The sequence below is a fragment of the Hemicordylus capensis genome, chromosome 2 (genome assembly GCF_027244095.1).
Source record: "Hemicordylus capensis ecotype Gifberg chromosome 2, rHemCap1.1.pri, whole genome shotgun sequence".
Classification (NCBI taxonomy): Eukaryota; Metazoa; Chordata; class Lepidosauria; order Squamata; family Cordylidae; genus Hemicordylus; species Hemicordylus capensis.
Window position 1 is genome coordinate 42,860,183 of NC_069658.1, and position 13,603 is coordinate 42,873,785.

General features: G+C 41.0%; 1 protein-coding gene across 2 annotated transcripts in view; it reads right to left on the reverse strand.

Annotated features, from left to right (window-relative positions):
• Nucleotides 1–2,175: 2,175 nt before the first annotated feature.
• SGTB (small glutamine rich tetratricopeptide repeat co-chaperone beta) overlaps nucleotides 2,176–13,603 on the reverse strand; it is a 37,334-nt gene continuing 25,906 nt past the window's right edge. For both annotated transcript variants that reach the window (XM_053296583.1, XM_053296584.1), the window contains exons 5-11: nucleotides 11,819–11,918; nucleotides 11,299–11,403; nucleotides 8,270–8,408; nucleotides 8,109–8,171; nucleotides 7,632–7,669; nucleotides 6,398–6,481; nucleotides 2,176–4,609 (exon numbers count right to left, since the gene is read on the reverse strand). In XM_053296583.1, the coding sequence (XP_053152558.1) occupies nucleotides 4,498–4,609; nucleotides 6,398–6,481; nucleotides 7,632–7,669; nucleotides 8,109–8,171; nucleotides 8,270–8,408; nucleotides 11,299–11,403; nucleotides 11,819–11,918 (641 nt within the window). In that variant the 3' untranslated portion in view covers nucleotides 2,176–4,497. The remainder of the gene's footprint in view (nucleotides 4,610–6,397; nucleotides 6,482–7,631; nucleotides 7,670–8,108; nucleotides 8,172–8,269; nucleotides 8,409–11,298; nucleotides 11,404–11,818; nucleotides 11,919–13,603) is intronic.

The window sequence follows — 13,603 nt, forward strand, 5'->3', positions numbered from 1 at the left end:
TGCACCCCCTCCCCCACCCCAAGGGAATAATGGGCAGACTTGCTTTGTCAGACTTGCATTCTTTCCACCCATAAAGCAGCTAGTGACCTCACTCTACCCAGCTGTTGCACTGGCTGAAAGAATCTACCCAAATATGAGAACAATTTTGTAGGCAGTGCTGATGAAAAACAAACAGGCCATTGATTGCATGTGGGTGATGAAAAAGACTGAATTCAGGCATTAAAATTTTAGAAACCCTTTACTGATTTGCTGAAAAGCCTGAAAATGGAATTGTGTCACTTGGGGGAAGAGGGAGTGAGAGGACAGAGACCAATCTCGCCCCCCCTGCCCATCTCATGACTTTAAAGTATAGAATTTCAGAAGAAGTGGGGTGTGTCCTACCACATTACACATTGCTGGTTCAATTCTAGAATTTACCACTACCTCAAGCATTGTTCAATACCTAAATATTACTTGCAGAACAGAGGGAGAAATATCTAAGTTTCTGAGCCATGGGTTGAGAGGTTGTATTTGAATTTATAAGTAAGAGTAAGTGGCATTTTAGTACAAACTAGCTGGGCTGGGCACAAAGAATCTGTGCCTCAGGTCAGCCCCCCCACTGCCGCTGCTTCACCCACCTCCCGTCAGCCCACCCAGCTTCTCCACGAACCCACCCCCCACGCTTTATGGCTGGTGGGCTGGCCGGAAAGCTGACCAGCCACCTCCCAGCAGTGAAAGCCTCCTGCTCCCGGTGGCTGACATCCCTATTTTCTCCCCTATCTGGCGCTAGTCTGGCAGCTTCTTGCAAACTTGCATGAGAGCTGCCATCCATGGGATTAGCGACGGGTACGTTTAAGAGAATTATATATAAAGAAAATTCCGTGTTCTTAGCCATATTACCTTCACCACCACAAAGGGAAGATGTCCACTTTCTGACCTTTTTTTTTTTTGGTAACCCAAGAATCCCTCCCACAAAGCTTTCTCTCAGAAGTTAACATCTGTAGTATATCCAGTTAGTAGTAGTTTAATTACTACTCTGTTCTGATCAGCACATGGCTTTTCTGCTAGATCAATAGTGATGAAAAATTAAGGTATTTAGCACTGAAATAGGCACTGGCCTCACAAAATGTCTCTCTGTGTATTCTTTTTAAAAGACTACTTAATTAGTACAGAACTGAGTGCAGGCATCCATAGTCAAAAGTTCCTCATGGCTTTCCTATGAATGACATCTGTCTAAGAGACAGCACAGCAACACCCATCAAAATAGTGTGAGGTGAGGTTGAATCTGTCCACCATGGTGCTGTTTTGTCCTTTTTATGATAGCTGGTACAGTCTTATTTCTCCCTTGCTATCACACTTTCCCAACCGGACTCCTGAATTGTACACCATACTCCTTCTGCCAGATAAGAAACCTTCTACCACCTACAAGGTTGTCAAATTTTGTGCAGCTGCTGTTAAGATCCATCAACAGCTAACCTCTAGTCCTTTTTAGATGTTGTTAAATAAGGCTTCTATGTTGGTGTATTCTATGATTTACTTATCTGAATGCAGTATCATCTGTTTGTATATATAGCTGATCAATGATCGTAAAAGTATTTCCTTCATTGAGTGTAGGAGTGGAAGCAGGCATATCCTTACAAAGTTATCTCCTACTGTTACATAAATGAAATGAGTTGAACTCTATATAGTGTGAGATGACCAAACTGCAAATGTAATCATAGAACCATGTATTGTCAATATTTCTTAATACTATTGCTAAATCAAGGCTGCAATCCTTCGTTACTAGCTGTCAGCAGCAGTTAACGCAGTGGGACATGTTCAAGTAAACAAAGTAAAAGATTCAGCTGTAGGCTGTTCTGCAACATTATGGGAAGAAAGAGTGAGCAGTTTTTCCATACTGACAGGCCGATACAGCTTGAGTGGAAAATACCGTGTTTCCCCGAACGTAAGACCTACCCCGAAAGTAAGACCTAGCAGTAATTTCTGATGTACCGCTAATTATCCTAGTGCATTTTTGGGGGCTAAAATTAATATAAGACACTGTCTTATTTTGGGGGAAACACGGTACTAGGGTTCACAGAATACAGTAGCTATTAGCTCTGGCTTAGGCAACTTGTTACAGTGAATTAAATTTCTTTAAGGAATGGGAAGTAAACACCATAGGCAATGTTAGAAAATAGTTGTAAATAAAAGAGATTTGGTATCTTTAAAATTTCCTTTATTACGCTTATTCCAAACAACACAAGACTGATTCATGGATCTTCAATGGAAAATTGAAAATGAATCTGATTGGAATGTGAATAGCTGCTAACTGAAGTGCTGCTTTCTGGAATATGCATTTTTGAGAAACTATTGGCCTCACTCACATTGTAAAAGCAGTAGTGCCTTTCGTAAGAAGGGCAGCTCTACTCCCTATTTTGTATTTTAAAATGAATCATTTTGTGTGATTGGTTATACAGGGCCTGATTATGGCCCATAGAGAGACCATCTGTGTTCATTGAACTTGACCAACTCCAGTAGCAAAAGTTGAGTTACAACTGAGCGTATCTTTGCCCCAATGATTTCAGAGCCACTTAGTGTACAGTTACTGCCATTTATAATGAATGTTTAATTAGTATGCTAAGCAGCTTGTATTTTCACCTCTAGAACTAGCTTTAAGCCTTATATGCTTTATATTCCAAATCATCAGTATTTTCAGTATGTGCACTCAGCAACTGCTCTTGCCTCTAGATTAGAATATGCTCATAAGTATGCTTAGTGTACTGTGTTGCATCTGCACTCATGCCCATAACCAGACACCCAAAGTACATGAACACTTGTTTAAAAGAGACAGAAGGCACAGCTATATGAACAGGGCAAGTCAGCAGGGCCCAAGCATATTCCGAATAAAGGTCTGCCGAACGGCTCCTTTGCTGAATAGCTGACGAAACACCAAGGAAGGTAGAGCACCGCAGCAGTCTGCTTGCTTTCTTCCCGGTTCAACATTCCAGTATCCTCCTATGAATATTGCTTCATATCATTAACTAGAACGCTTGCCTCCTGAATGACTTTTCACTTCTGTTGCTTTTTTCCCCCCAAGTCAGGTGGTGTTTATAGCAAAGCATGAAGAGAGAGGGAAATACAAATACAGCAAAGGGGACACAATGGGGCTAATAAAATATATTACCAGATCATCCAAGCTATACACATTAATGTAAGAAGCATAGTCTTAAAAGATAGCTACCAAAGTGTAAACAACCTGTCACAGATTACTTAATACAATTCAGTAAAACTCTAATTTGTTGTGTTCATGGCATCTATTAATTATATCATTCCATCGTGGAGTTTTTCCAGTTATTCCCAGGGTAAAATGTCAAGTTAGCATGAGTGTAAGACAGATTATCTCTGCATGCTTCTGGCAGACCTCCCAGCTCAATATGCACACTGTAGTTTTTTCTTACTGTCCTGTGCATCTCTTCAGAACTAATCCTTCCTACTAGGGAAGGAACCCTTCAAAGCAAGGTGATCTGGCACTAGGAATCCTCCATTGCTCAAGCAGAAGTTTTGTATGGTCTTTTTTATCCCTCTACTTGTCAGTCAATACATTCATCATAACACTAATGGGTTACGGTGTTAGGCCCATTATAAGAACAGTGTAGGAAAAGAGGCCAAGGGTTTACAGCTCCCACAAACTGCCTCATACCAGTGTCTCAAAAGTTTAAGTAGTGCCTCCTTTCAAAATTTAACAGGTCGCCCATGCTTTCTAACCTGCAAGCCACTTCCTACTCATACCCAGAGACCCCCGCCACAGCTTCATGCTCCGAATCCAGTTCCTACAAAGGCCCATGCCTCAGTTCCAGCTAGTTCCTGCTCACTCTCCCACCATCCTCCTTCTCTCCTGCCCCGACATCTCAGCCTGAAGTAACTCCACCGAGCTGACCCCTTACTCTACTCCTCCTTTTCAACTATCCCAAGTCAAGTGATGACCTACACTTTGGAAAAAGCCAAGCCCCTCTCTAGGTTTATTGCCAATGTGACATGCAAAACTGTTAGTGTCTCCCCTAGAATTACATGGGGAGGAGGCAGCCCTCCAGTGCGAGAGAGACTGCCCTATTAAATATATCTTGTACACAATTTTTATGCAGGATTGCAAGGCCTATCAAGCACTATTCCTTTGCATTTGTCACCACCTCTGGTAATCTCTCTTTCAGTGTACAACCTTGGTGCATGGACGCAATCTATTCTCTCAGAGAGAATGAAAAGTAATACACCATTGTTGATATGAAAATGCTCCCTTGTACATAGAGATTTTAATAAGTCACCAGTTCTATTTATATTCCATTTACAAAGGCATCAATATACATACATGATATGTTCAGATCTGTGTGCAATGAATCTGTTTTCAACAGACAATAAGGAATACACACAAAAGGATTTCCCATCTCATGTCTGAGAAGAATTACAATGGTGATATTTGCTACTAGCTACAGTATGCCTTTTGGAGTTAGTAGTACCATGTTTTAATACATGCCTATCGAATCAGGAATGCTCTTCGGTGCTGCCACTAAAGGATCTGCTTCGAATGTGGTTTCGCAGTTGCTCTATGAGCTCTGGGTTCTGCTGCTGTATCTGCTGTGCAAACTGCTGTCCCCTGTACAGAATATGTTACAAAGTCCAGTAAACAAGGAGAAGGCACAATTGCATAGTACTTAAAATATAGCAAGCCAAAGCTAAGAGTAACGCAGCCCTGTTCAACTTAGGCCCTCCCAGCTGTTTTTGGACTACAACTCCCATAATCCCCAGCCAAGTATCCAATAGCCAAGGATTATGGGAGTTGTAGGCCAACATCTGCAGGAGGGCCAAAGTTGAGCAGGCGTGCTTACAGTAACTGAAAGAAGTTGCAATACTAATCAGAAAGCAGTTGTTGAGACACTCCAAGTTTGCCCCGGATGGGGAAAAACAAAATTAGAAAGCTGTCCTTCACTATGGGATAGGTAAAGTAGCTGGGCCTTAATGCTCATACACAAGGCATCAAAGACTGCTTTAAATAGCTACCAACATAAGAAAAGCAGCTGCATGGATTGGAGCCAATACATGTACATCTTTGTCAAGGAAAAATGTTTTCTAAAATGCTTATATTCCACCTTTCCTCTTTATTTCTGAAGCATGCGAGGCAGTGCAAAACATCACTATGTAAGGCAATAATAAACCATAAACAGTAAAAACAAGTGAGAAGCAGAACCAATGAAGCAAACATACAGAGGTGTGGGGAATAATATGACATCAGTCAATGACGTCAAGGGCCCTTTGAAACAACCAAGTCTCTTTTTGCTATGCAGTTAATGCATTTCCCTCTTCAACTCAGGGGAGGGAGAAAGGAAAAGAGAACAGTGGCCAACGTGATACACAGCAGTAGGTCAGAGTAAGGAGGCTACAGGGAGCCTCCTGAATCCCTGTGGCAATGGTTAGTTTCACAGCCAAGCTGCTGCAGGGGCAGGTTGGGGAGAGTGACTTTCACTTTCCCCCTCCCACCTCCAAAAGCCCTTTCCACTTGAAAGCTGTGTGACCCTCATGGACATATTCCTGCAAGAAGAAGGAGCTTTAGGTGGGAGGGGAGAGCAGCAAAAATCACTCCCCACACTGTGTCTGCGCTGCTGCACAACTACTGTTGCCACAGAGATGCTGGAGTGTCCTTGCCAGTGTTCTCTCAAACTGTCCTCATCAGTGTGTGGAACGAGTTTTGTTCTAGGTGGGAACATCAAGGCAGTGTGTGCGCACCCGCAGTCAGAATGGGGCCTTCTTGATTCAACCTGAGCAGGATCTAAAACTGACTAAGCTGACATTAAAAAAAACTTGTGAGCGCAGGCATGTGTACACGCCTTAGAGGGAACACTGCTCCCTGCAGCCCCACAGCCCTTCTTACACAGTTGGAAAACAGATTCCAACTGCTGCACATCATGATGGCCAAAGTCATTACAAGACATCATTACTATTCTTCATAATTTAGAATAGAGGCATGGAATGAGAGTTTTCAACAGCAAGGCAGGGTGTGTGGGCTGATCATACTGGCTCACTCTTTTATCTGGCAGGAACAAAGAACAGGGAGGTAATTTCTGCTTTCCTAGGCAGTCCTCTCTCTTAAGACTGCTGCAGAAGGAAGTAAAGTGTTAGTGGATCTCCCCTGAAAGCAGGAGAGATTGGAGTAGAGGGTAGCTCCCGTCTCTATTCCAATCATCCACTTCCCCCAACACTGCTTGTGTCCAAACATGAAAGAGTCAGAGTGATGCATTCCTTTTCTGCAAGCATTCCGATTCCCAATATTCTTTGGATACATGAGCAAAAACTCCAGAAATCTGCACATGGTCCCTTTTTCAAACAGCATAAACTGATTTCTGCACAGGTAAACCTACACATGCAGTAGATAGATCAAAGCACTTACGCGTGTATGAGGCTTGAGAGATCAGTGAGGCCACCAACACCAGCAGCAGGGCCTCCTATAGCATTTGTCATCATTCCAGACATCCTAGGAACAATAAATATGGCATTACTATTGTGAAATACAGAAGAACCTCATTACTTGCAGGGGTTCCTTTTCCTCGCCTACTGCTGCGAGTAACGAAATCTTAACAAGTCATTATTGCTATGGGCAAAAGGGGATTAGGTTCCAAAGTGGAGGAAAAGAAGTATAAAACATACCAAAAAAATCAAAAACTAAAAAGACCCCAAAAACTTACTGTGGCATGCTCTGCGAGGCCTATTTGTGATCAGAAATACCCTCACCCACAAGTGCTCAGGAAGGCCTCAAAGTGCCTCCCCCAACTGTGAAAAATCATGGAAAATAGTCCCAAAAGTCCTTTTTTTAAAAAAGGAAAGGAACCCCAAAATGGCTCCCCAGAGACAAAATGGTGGGCAGAAATGGCCTCTGTAGTCACTACCCCTTCATATTTGTGGATACTGAAAACAGGCGTCAATTAGACACCCGCAGATACGCGGAACTGCGAACAGCAAGATTCTCCTGTATAGGAATTTTTTTAAATGATTGCTTTTTGCTCATTTTTACTAAGAAAGCAATGACAAATTTAAAGGTCATCCTCATTTTAATTATAGGGAGAAAGCAAATCAATGGGAACAATCCACTGTTGATTTTCCCCTGCACATCTTTGCACAGGGCACAGCTGCTCTCTTGTGCAACTCTCAGTCACTGCAATGGGATGTTTGCTTGAGAAATTCCTAGTGAGTTATTTGGTAAAATAATTACATGTTTTGTTCTATTAGTCCACTTTAACCTATCCAAGCTCTGTTCATGTATTACATTTTGTCTTGGATTCTAACATCATAGTTGATCCTAAAGTTCAAAATCAGAACTATAGTCACCTTCCCAAGAAGAGACCATTGCCCTTATTAGGAAGAAAAGGGAAGAGACTTCCTAATAGTTTCTTTCCCCGCAGGAAAAAAAGTTAACTAGATTTTTACTTTGTAGAGTCTGAATCACTGCTTGTTATTAGGAAGAAAAGTGCCAGATAACACTCCAGCTCTTAAGGTGTGTCACTGTCCACTGAAAGTAATGAACATCGAATTCCCATGAGGTAAATTCATGCAATTCAACAACCTAATCCTCTGTGCTTTGCCCAAGGCTTTCAGCAGTAGTTAAAGTACTCCATTTTAATACTCACAGTTGTTGAACTTGAGGATTTTGCATTAAACTTGCTGCCTGAAATAGATAAGAAACCTTGAGTTGTAATGCAGCCAGTGTTTAGCTGGGCAAGTCTGTAATAATCCACTGTCTGATAGAATTGTAAACAGTTGTCAAATTTTTAACCTACACTAAATTTCAGGGGTGGGGAGGGAAGTATTCCATGGTCTTAATATCACAAGTTACATGATACTGTATTTCATGGGGCTATATACCATTTAGATCCATTTTTAAAAAATTACATCACAACTATTTGCTGCAGAAATGTATTCTGAAGACCTGAAAAAAGAATTTTAGCATAATGACAATTACCAGTTATAATCTACAACAGGGCTTGTCAATACTAAAAAAGTATATCTGCTATACTTATATATGGTGAGGAGAAGGAAAGGTGGTATTCTACAAAAATGATTCTGCAAATAGTACATAAAACAAGGTAGCAAAAACATACACTCACCATGCTAATGAAGGCAGGATTGTTTATCAAACTTGCCATATCAAAACTCAATCCAGTTCCAGTCTGAAAACAAAGTACACACATTAACCATGTAGAAAGAAGCACCGAGTCATTCAAACATTTAAAAAGCACATTTTAAAAATTGCTGAAAGCTAACTTACAGGACTGGACATGTCTCTTAATTTCTGCTCAGCTATTTTCAGATTTGATTTATAGGAGTCATTTTCTGGATCAAGATCCAGTGCTTTTCGGTAACTGTTAATTGCTTCTTGGTATTTGTTCAATGAAGTCAGAGCCAATCTAATATGAACAAAGGAAGCCAATGTGAGCACATAAGAACATAGTAAGTTTATTATTGTAACCACAGGTCATGACACACATATTAAAGCATAAACAAAACATAAAACATTGCCCTACCATGTTCCCAAGTAGTCCACTGTTTTGAAAATCAGCCGAAAATAGCTGGTTTTGCTCCTTTTTTTTTTTTTTTTTTTGGGTGAATGAGCTGAAAAATGGCTCTCAAAAACCAAATGGCGGCCGGAAATGACCCACCCAAGGTCATTTCCGGCCACCCCCAACCCACAGATACGCAGGTTTAACCCTTTCTCCCCATTTTCTTTTCACATATACCAAGGTCGAGTGCTTATTACCCGACCGTGAATATGCAAAATCACGAGTGCTGGACATGCAATTAACAATGTCCTCCTCTAATCCTAAATACTTAACTGTAGTTACAACTCTGATGGGTACAACTCAAATAAGAGAGCTAGTCCTGGAACTACAACTTAGCCAGATGTGCAGCAGGGCTAACAGATACAATTCTCTAACTAATTTTAAAAGACAATAAATACTCTGCCTCTAAAGAAGGCAGACAGTATATTTGCAGAATATGGGACAGCATATCTGCTCACTGATTCCCTGCTTGGTAGTGCCAATAGCATGAGTCAACTAGATGGTCTTCTGGAAGGTTGTCAAGTTTTCAGTAGTATCAGATGGACTCTGAGATTGAGAGCAGCCCACTTCCATTCTTAGATGCGCAGCAGGGGTACGCGGGGGGACAGCCCAGAAGTTTCCTCAGGAAATTATTCTGGACTACCTGTATTTCTAATTTCTCACTCACTTTCACATTCCATCCCCAAATCTCTGCCCCATACAAAAGCTGAGGAATTACTCTGCCCTGAAATATTTTGAGTGCAGGAGCAATTAATTGACATCCCACCAGTGTTCCCTCTAGCAGGTATTCCCAGATGTTGTTCACTACAACTCCCAGCATCCCCAGCTGCAGTGATCTTTGGCATGGTAGCAAGCATGACTTGTCCTCCCTAGCTAAGCAGGGTCTGCCCTAGTTGCATTTGAATGGGAGACCACATGTAAGCACTGTAAGGTATTTCCCTCAGGGGATGGAGCCACTCTGGGAAGAGCAGAAGGTTTCAAGTTCCTTCTCTGGCTTCTCCAAGATAGGGCTCAGAGATATTCCTGCCTGCAACCTTGGAGAAGATGCTGCCAGTCTGTGTCAACAATACTGAGCTAGATAGACTAATGGTCTGACTCTGTAGACGGCAGCTTCCTATGACCTATGAGCTTCAGAGCTCACTGACTGCAATTCTTTAGAAACAGCAAGATATAAACGATCAAATATTATCTCACAATTTGGGCTTTATCTTGCACACTTGACATTTTTCAGACTCTCAAGCTTGGCTACTGGTCCTGGGGCCATTATGCCATAAGTGCTCTATAGAGACCTGATCCATGATATAGTATAGTTCACACAGTGTACTGTACCGTATAGTAAAGAAATCTACTTCGTCTCATTTAAGTGGGCTTTCAGTTACATAGCAACATATTAGGTCACTCAATGCCCTACCTAGCACAAACCAAGCCATTCCCTATTCCCTATTGAACTCCTAATTAGATTTTTTAAAAATTGTATTCAGAATAGGAAAATATATCACAGGGTTTGGAGGGCCATTTTAGATTTCAGTCTGAATGGCTGCTGCAGATACAGAATCAGATTTCTTTTTTGCTAGAGACAAATGGTTGTTGCCCATTCTCTAGTTACAGAAGAGAAAGTAAATTGAAAGTCCATATTAAATAGTGTGCATTGATTCTCATCTATGAAATCCTTTGGGTGATATAGCAAACTTTGTAAATGTGCAGAAGACAGAATAGCAAAATTAAATGCTTTGGCTTAGTGCTGTGTTTAACTTATGAAGCACAGTAGGTTTTCAGTTTCAAGTCAGTTCAGAGTCTTTACAGCTTTTCTTCTTCTTCTTCTGAATACTTATTTTGCCTGATGAGAAGTTTAGCAAAGCTCAGGTCTGCACAACTTTAAATAACTTGTTGGTTCAATAAAAGAGATCAGCCCACCAATTCTATGTCACCACTTCTGTAGAACCAATATGGCCACTCACAATACTTCCCATTCAGCAAAACTCCTCTGTTGCAGTTAGAACTGCAATTGTATATATGATGTTTTACTGTCAAATATGAAGTTTTTATTACATTATTATACTACAGTGGTAGAACTGGCAAAGTTATGAGGAGTCTAATGTTTCATATCTGTATAAAAGAACACTACTACTGTTGCTGAATTGTTCTTACTGGCATTCACACCACTTTTTGATTCCTTAGTCTGACTCTGCAGAGTTGCTCCACTGAAAGAGATGTCTGCAGAATGAATAACTGATAAAGTTAAGTTAAGTTGTGCTGTCGAGTCGGTGTAGACTCCTGGTGACCACAGAACCATGTAGTTTTCTTTGGTAGAATACAGGAGAGGCCATTTTCCACACAGTATGAGATGATGCCTTTCCTATGTTGCTACTGCCCGATATAGGTGTTTCCCATAGTCTGGGAAACATACCAGCAGGGATCTGAACCGGCAACCTCTTGCTCCCTAGGCAAGTTACTTCCCCATGAGGCAGGTTCTAAAACAGGCATCCCCAAACTGCGGCCCTCCAGATGTTGCTGAACTACAACTGCCAGCATACCCAGCCACAAAAAATTGTGTCTAGGGATGCTGGGAGTTGTAGTTCAGCAACATCTGGAGGGCCACAGTTTGGGGATGCCTGTTCTAAAAGATCTTCAATTCTCTTGGGCCATATTATAAGCTGTGATGAGATAGTCTGATATATCTGATGTTTAACCACATTAGGACAACACCATTTAATGTTCCAACAGTTTGCTCACTTACCCCATTCTCCCATATGCTTTGCTGTATTTTGGATCAATTGCAATTGCTCTTTCGCAGTCTTTTATTGCTTCACTGTAGTTGTTCAGCTTACTTTGAGCAGCAGCTCTGAAGTGTGAAAAGAAGAGCTGTACTAGAAAAACAGGAACAGCAACAAGCAAACGGGTCTCAGTCTAACCATCAGCTTGACCCAAAACATTGAAATCATAAGATTTAAGCTGGTTTGCAAGCCAATTCTAATCATATCTTCTTGGATATTAGGCCTCATCAGTCTCAAGTAAGTAGGTTTAGCCCTGCAGCCCTAGTTTCAGCAAAGTCATCTCATCAAACCCTACTACACCAGGGTTAATTTGCAATGAAAATACTTAAGAAAGCGAGGAGTAATGAGATGATTAAAAAGTGGTGACAAAAACAAGATCAAGTGTTTGAAATCAAGTTTTAGAGAGCTCTTTGTTAACCATGTGCTGAGAGCAGGCTAGAGATAATTAGAAAATAGTCTCCAAAATATTTCACGTTTATTTACCTGTTGCAATAATAGACTGCATTATTTGGATCTAATTCTATAGCTTGAGTGTAACAATCCACTGCAGCACCATAATTTTCTTCCTTCATGTGATTATTACCTGAAATAAATTGTAACAAACATTTGTAGATAGTTAAAAAGATGGAACACTGCATGTGAAGGACAGCCACAGAGACCTGTAAACTGCAGCTTGTAAGTATACAACTTTGTTATACTTTGTGATTATCTTTTAGAAATAAATTGCTTTCAGCAATGCCACACTCACAAATTGGCACAATACTTGCTTTTTCATGTAATTTTCTTTGCTGCAGAATAACACAACATGTAACTTTCAGTTGCAGAATTAAAGACATTTGCTTTGTCATAAACACGAAGAAAACTCTTTGAGTGGAATTTGAAAGCTAGTGCAGGTAGGAGGCTAGAGTGGAATTTATAACTAAGATATCTGTGTTCAGATGCTATATTTATTATTGTAAACTGCCCAGAGAGGTAGGTTTTGGGTGGTATAAAAATATGTTAAATAAATAAAATAAATATATTGTAAATGGCTGTTAGCCTTGGATGTATCACTAGTCCTTGGTCTTGATGCCTCAATTCCATAAACTGGGAGTAGCGTTTATGGTCTGCTTTAAAGGCCTATAATGTGGATGAATATCATCTGTAAGAGTTTGCTATATGCTTAATAATATAAATAGCAATAAGTACTACTACTACTATTAAATGTAAAGGATTTAGATGTCCTGAAACCCTCCTGTCACCACTATCCAGTTAGTATTAGGGATGTGCACAAAACCGGTTTTCCCCGTTTGGTTCGAATTCGAACTAGGTTCGAACCAGGAAGGGGTGGTTCGGTCTTGGTTTTGCTCGAACCTCCCCCTGGTTCGGTTTGGATTCGAACCAGTTCGAACAGATTCGAACTGGTTCAGATACCCAAAAATTGGTAGGATGGTAGCTGGCACCCAGGGGTACCTGCCACCCAAACCCCAAAGCAATCGGACACTCATACGATTTTTTAATGAAATTTTGAAAATTATTTCTATTTTTTCTCATAGGATATAATGGGACTCCAACCAGCCCATTATTCCTTATTGTGGAGCACCCATGGGTGCCAACAAGCACCCAAACCCTGAAGCAATCAGACACCCCTATGATTTTTTATGATTTTTAAATTATTTTTCTCATAGGGTATAATAGGACCCGAATTAGCCTATATCCCCTATTGTGGAGCACCTAGGGGCGCAAAAGCGGGGTACGTGGTAGACAACCAGGGGTGCCTACTATCCACAAAGTTCCAAGGCAATCGGACACTCCTCTGATTATTGGTGAATTTTAAAATTATTTTGGAATTCCTCATAGAGAATAATGAGGATTGCAGCAAATGTATAGCTTCACGTCGGGGAGAAAGGGGTGTCCTAGAGCGGAGTGTGGTGGGTGGTAGTTCCCAAGGTGGACAAGGAAGCTATCAGAATTATTTGAAAGGAATTGGGCAACAGGCTGGTTTTTAAGTGATTTTTGAAGTTTACGCGACTTTAAGGTTTTTCTCCATAAAGAAGCATGGAGGTGTCAGCAAATGTATAGCTTCACGTCAGGGGGAAAGGGCTGTCCAAGAGCAGAGTGTGGTGGGTGGTAGTGCCCAAGGGGGGCCAGGTAGCTATCAGAATTATTTGAAAGGAATTGGGCAAAGGGCTGATTTTTAAGTGATTTTTGAAGTTTATGTGTCTTTAAGGTTAGCAATGAGAGTGGATTCATGGTTTGTCATTGAAAATCTTATATGCTACCAAAGAA